At 39.4% G+C, this 7,871-nt stretch overlaps 1 protein-coding gene across 1 annotated transcript; it reads right to left on the bottom strand.

Moving 5' to 3' along the window:
• Window positions 1–6,084: 6,084 nt before the first annotated feature.
• LOC145001914 (large ribosomal subunit protein uL14) lies at window positions 6,085–7,593 on the bottom strand. The gene is made up of 4 exons (XM_078961242.1): window positions 7,491–7,593; window positions 7,073–7,357; window positions 6,415–6,456; window positions 6,085–6,309 (listed from the first exon to the last, which is right to left on the bottom strand). Exons 1-4 carry the CDS (start codon window positions 7,501–7,503, stop codon window positions 6,227–6,229), a joined length of 423 nt encoding a protein of 140 aa, XP_078817368.1. The 5' UTR covers window positions 7,504–7,593; the 3' UTR covers window positions 6,085–6,226.
• Window positions 7,594–7,871: the final 278 nt, after the last annotated feature.

Below are 7,871 nucleotides of genomic sequence, written 5' to 3'. Positions count from 1 at the left end.
ACTCCCAGCATGTCTCGTAATCACCATACTGCAAACACTGCAATCATCAGATAACTCTCACAAACCTAGGAACCAACCCCCAACCCAACCCTAGGGGTTATGACTTCCTTGATGCGCGTATGGCTCCTTTGCTTTCAGTAGTACGGGCCCATACTACCTTCCACACCTAGCCATATTTACATCAAGTATCACCACAACACCCTAAAGATGAACTAACATAACAAGCAACAAATCCTCACTCGTAGAGGAAAACTAAATATCTCATACTGACCTACCGGTCCCACAACTCACCCGACAATGAAACTTCCACCAACTCCTGCAGCACTAGTGTATGCTAGTCATACATAACGATGGACCCTTTAGACTTTCGAATATTCAATCCTACCCTAAGCTCCCAATCAAACAAGAACAGAACATAAGGCCAAATCAAACATTCTCAAGCTACAAGATCTTAATTACATATGGTCGTGATGCATACACTAAATATCTACAGTAATGATGTCAATTTCATACAAGGAAACCCTAGGCTAGCAGGCATCATATAATCAGGCAATTCTATCATGCAATTCCTGAAGATTCCTAGCCTAGTACTAGCATGTTGTTCTATCATATCTCATAAACAAATAACTTGTATGGTATTTTGGGGCTACTTACTGGCTCCGGCTGATCGTACCTCCGCGTCCTCCTTTATTCTTTTTTTTAAAACCATGTTAAATTCTCTTTTGAAAACTCTCCTTGATTTGAGACTGGATTCACACGAATGTTTCTCCAATGCACTCAAACCAAGGCTCTGATACCAACTTGTAACACTCTAAAAATTCAAGCCAATTTAAACTTTTCGAAAACAACCCAATTTCATTAAGTTATTTCAAAAAGATTTTCAATACATTTATTATCAGAGTATTCCCAGAACCATATCGTAAAACAAGAACATGAGGAGCGGTACAATCACGCCTTCGCCTTGCCACGGTCTCCTGAAGTACCTGAAAAACATTAAACCACAACTGTAAGCCCGAAAGCTTAGTGAGATACCCCCAAAATACCAACCACATATACCATACACGTAACATATCATACAGAACAGAACAACCATGCATATCGAGTCTACAGTGTGACTGGTCCACCTGCACCAGGCCTTCAGTCCACCCGGTCCACTCTCTCTATCTGATTCTACAGTGTGACGGGTCCACCCGCACCGGGCCTTCAGTCCACCTGGTCCACTCTCTGAGTCTACAATATGACTGGTCCGCCCTCATCAGGACTTCAGTCTGTCTGGTCCACTCTCCAAACCACGACACGTCTGGTTTGCCCTCGTGGGGCCTTCAGCCTATCCGGACCGCTCGCTAGGCCTTCCGTCTAACAGGTCCGCCCTGGGTATGTTGGCCTACAGCACAAAGTAGGACTCGCCTCAACCCAACCCAGTCCAACAACCATGTGCACATAAACATATAACATATAACCATTCACAACTAATCAACCGATCTAACAGATCACATAGCATAGCAACATCCTAACCAGGATACCGACCTAACCGGTTAGTAACATATACCATCCTATATACCACGATACCAACCTTAGCCAGATCTATAACATATACCATCCTAATTACCAGGATATCAACATAGCAAAGTAATAACATATCACGACTACTACCCGGATTACAATCCGATAAAGGGTCGGCCTTGGTGCCTTAGACCTTATCGATATATTGAGGATAACTTACCTCGCAACTGCTGATTGGAAAGATAAGATCACGCTACTCCAACCTCCGACACGAACTCCACCACTGATCAATACCAAATGACTGAACTCAATAAATACCAATAATTACCAAAATACCCTTGGAAGTCAACTGGTCAACTCTTGGTCGAAGTCAAAGTCCTCAGTCAAAGTCAAACTTCCTGACTGACTGTACTCACCGAGTCAGCCCGCTGACTCATCGAGTCCCTAGTCCGTGAACACTCCCATATCGCGACCCAACTCGTCGATTCGTCCCAAGACTCACCGAGTCCCACAAACTCTGAGTCGCCTCCTGCTCAACTCACCGAGTCGTCCCTCGACTCACCGATTTACAGCTCAACCAAAAAGGTTTGGATTCCACGACCAGACTCGCCATTCCAAGAACAGACTCGTCGAGTCCAAGGCAATCTTCAACGAACTCGCTGGGTTGTTCTTCCAACTTGCCGAGTTCTTGCCTATCTTCATCCAACTCGCCGAGTACACCCATGTGACTCGCTGAGTACCTCTAGTTCTTAACCCATGCAGTGGCTTTTTAAGCCATTCTGGAGCTCCAATCCATAGATCTACCCTTCCACGAGTTATTCCTCACGTAAAGTTGCAAACTTTACGTGAATCCAAAGAGATCTAAGCATAAAACACTCTTGCGCTAGGGTTTGGGACAAGAAGGCTTCACTAACAACTCTTGGGCATGAACTTTATGGCTTCCTGGACCATTACAATCCTATATCTGAGGTAGCAACCTCAGATCTTACACCAAACTCGAGATGGACCTCATTTATGCTCCAAAAAACCCACAATTGATAAATCTAGATGCACAAAAGCTCAAGAACAAATCTCTTACCTCCAATGCAAGCTCTCAATGGAGAATGAACCAAATCTCTGCAAAGCCCCTTGCTCCAAATCTTCTTGCTCTTCAATTCCCCTCCAAGATTTCCTCCTCCAAGGCTCTAATTACTCACAAAGGAAAGCTCACACGAATCTATGTCTTCTGGAACTCAAAGGGAAGGTAAAGAGGCTGGGGAAGAGGTGTTAGGCTCTTTATATAGAGCACAACCCCGAAAATTAGGGTTCTCTCCACCCAGCACCAACTCGCCGAGTCACTCCTCCAACTCGCCGAGTTGGTCACTTAACACATGACTAGATTTGCAACCCGACTCGCCGAGTCTATCCATTGACTCGCCGAGTCGGTCTTCCATATTTACACAAGCACCCTGAACTTTGCTCTTCTGAACTCGGGGTGTTACACAAAAGAGATTGGGTTCTGCGACCAGACTCGCCGAGTCTAAGAACAGACTTGTCGAGTTCCAAGGAAATCTTCAACAGACCCGCCAAGTTGTTCTTCCAACTCATCGAGTCCATGCACATGTTCATACAACTCGTCGAGTACACCCATGTGACTCGCCGAGTCTCTCCAGTTCTCAACCCATTCAGAAGCTATTCGAGCCATGCAGAGGCTCAAATCCATAGATCCCCCCTTCTACAATCTAACCCTCAGATAAAGTTGCAAACTTTACGTGAACCCATGGAGATTTAGACCCAAAACACACTAGGGCTTGGGTTTTGGACAAAGGGGCTTCACCAACATCTCAATGGCTGAAACTTTATGACATTATGGACCATCACAAGCCTAGATCTGAAGTAGCAACCTCAGATCTAAGCGTCTAACTCGAAATAGCTCTTAATCATACCAAAAGTGCCCCAAATTTCAAATGATAATAGATCTAGATACCAAAGAGCCCAAGCAACAAATTATTACCTCCAATATATGCTCCACTAAAGTAGATCCCGGATCTACACCACTCCTTTGCAGCAAGCCTTTAATTCCTCAAGCTCTTTCCCACCAATTTCCTCTTCCAAGCTCCAATCTCCTCAAAAATGAAGTCTCACACGAAAGTTAGGGTTTCTGGAACTCTCAGGGGGATTAGGAGGCTGGGAGAAGGACATAAAGTCCTTTAAATAGGGTGCAAACCCTAAGATTAGGGTTTTCTCATTCCAGCACCAACTCATCGAGTCCAGCTTCCGACTCTGCGAGTTGGTCACTTGATTCGCGATCCAAACCCGCTCTGACTCGGCGAGTAAGCGTACCTACTCGTCGAGTCCCTTCCTTTATTTACACTTAGCACCCTTCACTTCTTGTTCCGAACTTAGGATGTTACAATTTTACCCTCAGACAATATGTTTTATAATAATTCATTTATGATTTACCATTTAACTTATAACATTACATTTTTTTATAAAAACATTCAACCCACTGTAAAAAGTAAAGAAATTAAAGATTTAAAACTTGATAAACATTGTTGAAGGATCACATGGAAATGATTGAAAAGTTAGTCATCCAAGGGTCCCATTTATTATACATGTAAAATTTATCATCAAGTCTAACAGAATCAACCCTGGTAAATGTTAATGATGTTTGATACTTCAAATCTCTAGCAATTGTATATGTAGAAATCTCTAGCATCCTTCATCATCCATCGAAATAGAAGAAGAATATTGTTTTTTTTTAGAAAGGAAACTTCCCTAATGAGGGTTTCCGGGCCAGCTTTCACGTACTGACTAATCTCCCGCTGCGAACATGAAGCTTTGCCTCATGCCCTGGAGTCACTGCAGGCAAAACTCCATGGCCACAAAGGCAAGAAGAATATTGTTTACGCTGATGGATTTGCTTTTTTAGTTGCAGCCTATGATTACATCATTCAAATATATTAGGCATCAAAAGTAAAATTCAATTATTCTTTTTCGTAGCAAAAATAGGACATTACCTATATTGATGAAGCTTTTCTAATTGATGAGAGTTTGGGGGTGTTTGGGGTATCTTTTCAAAGGGCAAAAGAACTTTTGGGAAAAGTTCCAAAAAGCCAGGTTTCTGACTTTTCCGAAAAGTCAGTTTTTCTTCTATAAAAAATCCATAAGGAGCTTTTACCAAACATCTTTTCTTTTTTGCCCTCTCAAAAGATATCCCAAACACCCCCTTCAATTCACTAGCATTTTCAATGAGATCATTTGATATTGAAATAAGAATATCCCTCATATCTTGCAAATGGGTTGCAGCTTCTGGGCAAGTTCCTAACCGAAACAATTTTGGAAGTTGCATGCCTTAAAAAACCATGACTAGGGTGATACAATCCATATAATAATGTGAGATTTGTTTATATAATGTTTGAAATTACATAAGCCCACAGTCCACATCCAATTCTGTAGGTAAACTTATGACCTCACATGCTACAATACTATTATTTGTAGCTGGGGTGAAGGGTGGAGAATTTGAGATTAATTGATGTATTGTGCAAGATGATTGGAAGTGTTTGATGCACATCCAAATTCAGCAATGAAGATAACCCCCGTATTTCTGCATTCCGGTTCCTTGTATATAACTATATATTTCATAACTCCAATTGAGATGACAAAAACACACAAATACTAACAAATGTCTACAATAGGAAATCGAAATTAACATATGAAAGGAATGCAATCTAATTTCAGCATAAAGGTAATATTTCTTTCAACATCTCATTTCAGAAAATAAGCAAAACCAATCTGATTTCAATCGAGCACCTGGTATGAATTTCATTAAATGCCAAGTACATATTTCCAGTTTACAAACCACTAGAATCATAGAAATTAGGAGTGCATAAAAAACGCAGAAAGAAGAATGAAAAAAAACAAAAACATTGCAATAAGAGAAAAACTTACCAAAGAAATTGATGGTTTTCTTTTCTGTAAAGATGATAAAAAAAATCGTCAATTAAAGGTGAGAATCGATTGAAGGTTAATAGGGTTTAACGCTGAGCAACAACCAAAGAAGTTAATTTAAGGTTTTCATAGGTTTCGAGTTCCTTTACAAACCTCATTTGGTAAATAACTTCTCCATGGATATTTCTTATATGGAACTTTCCTTCCATGTTCTCATTGACATACATTTCTTGCTAGAATTTAAAGTCAAACAAGTTGACAGGTTCACTACCAATTCACCTTAGGATTGATGTAACGCATAACATCAGACAAATGCAGACTCTGCCACAAGCAAGAAGAGGGTATGACCTGTGTCATGTGGGGGAACGCACAAATGGGGAAATTGTTCTCGCTTACAATGTTTTTATCTCTACCACCAACGTAAAAAAAAAAACACAGATGATTTTGATGTTACGCCATTTTGGTGCAAGTAGGAGAAGGCATGAAGGAGAAGAACTGCAAAAGCATAGGTGACAGAATGAAGGCGTAGGTTGAGGGAAGACAAGAAGGTCATGGTCAATTTTTTTAATTAACTTAATTTTAAATATGAAATACACTTATTTGGTAAATAATTTAAATACACTGCTTTTTAACAAAATGGACAAAATATCATAAGACAATCAAGCATTTTAAGCATATCATCACCTTCCAATGGAATATAAAAGTCAACTAAAAGTATATAACAAACAGAACCAAAAAAAACTCAGGCAGCTCATGTTTTACAAATTTGATTTTGTGAAGAATAAGAAAATTCTTAGACTATTGCATTTGCTGCACTAGCAATTCTTGGCCACAGATCAGCACATTCTTTCCCAATCGGTCCAGTGATTGCAGACCCTAAAAAATCAACCACCATCAACAACATAACTTGTAAGGGTATAATGATAAGTAAAACAAACTTTTCACCATTAATCAATAAACCAATCAAAATATGCCATGTACCTTTCATTTCTCCTTTTGGGTTGACAATAACGCCAGCATTATCTGTTACCATATAAAAGATATACCATATTAGGAACGCCATAGTTTTAATAAGATGATTTAAAACATAAAGTGTACAATGTCTTCGTTAGAATGGAGGCAAATGTAGCAATCAGATGTAGCAGTTGCAAGCTTAAAAAGAACAACAACTGTAACGATTGATCACAGATTGATTTTCCAGACGTGTAACAATATCATCCAATCAAAATGAGAAGATATTTGACTAGTCTGGATATATTTCCATTCACTAACATTATAAGAGTAAACCGGTCAAATAACATTTTCACTATTTACCATAGACAAATACATCCCAAAGAAAACAGAAAAGAAAATTGAAGTTTAGTTAATGTCAAGTCTACATGGAGCAGATGAGTGCTTAATTAGCATAAGAACATCTGTAACGATAGATTTAGTTTATATTCCAGACGTGTAACAGTATCACACAATCAAAATGAAAAGATACATGACTAGTCTGGTTACATTTTCAGAGAGATCTTTTTTTAAAAGAAGAGGCATGTCCCAATCTTGAGAGATCACCGAAGTAGGGTCAAAAACCAAACAAAAATCATGCAAATGTAATGGAAGGATTCAGAGGAATACGAAAGTTAACGAGTAATACCTTCAAAGTACATGAAGACGCCATCCTTTCGGCGCCATGGCTTGCGTTGTCTGACGATTACAGCAGGCATCACTTTCTTACGAAGATCAGGTTTTCCTTTCTTCACAGTAGCCATCACCATATCTCCAACACATGCTGAAGGCAACCGATTCAAACGTCCCTTGATTCCCTTTACGGATATTATGTAAAGGTTCTTTGCTCCGGTGTTATCAGCACAGTTCACCGTCGCCGCCACTGGCAGACCCAGTGACATTCGAAATTTGTTACCCGCAGAACCTCCCCTTCCTGCATACAATGCACATTGAAAAATCAAACCATTGAAGGTAGGAAACGAATAGAAACAAGGATCATAAATCAATTGGAAACACTTGTAATGAAATTTATGCATATAAACTAAAATACTCTTCTGATCATTTACCTCGCTTCGACATCTTTATGAAAGGATGATCAATTAGGGTTTAGAGTTGGACGTGTATATTTATAGTAGCTTGCTCTGAAGCTAGGGTTTCAGTCAGATTCAGTATTGGGCTAATGCATTCAAATTGGCCCAGTTAAAATTATGGGCTCTAAGTAGTTAGCCTAAGTGTGTGTTTTTACAATAACTGACTTATAAATTTTTGGTTATTAATATTGAAAATATATTTTATTGGAATGCCCCGGAAAAGCTTAAATTTTTGGTTATTAATATTGAAAATATATTTTATTGGAATGCTCCGGAAAAGCTAAGGTTGTGTTTGGTAGAAATTCTTTTTATTTTTTAAAAATATTTTAAGAAGATAGAGTTGAGTTTTCAACAAAA

This window comes from Lactuca saligna, chromosome 6 (assembly GCF_052625555.1).
Source record: "Lactuca saligna cultivar CGN05327 chromosome 6, ASM5262555v1, whole genome shotgun sequence".
In the NCBI taxonomy this organism is placed as follows: domain Eukaryota; kingdom Viridiplantae; phylum Streptophyta; class Magnoliopsida; order Asterales; family Asteraceae; genus Lactuca; species Lactuca saligna.
The sequence above is the reverse complement of the archived record's forward strand: the minus strand, read 5'-3'. Positions and strand labels throughout refer to the sequence as shown.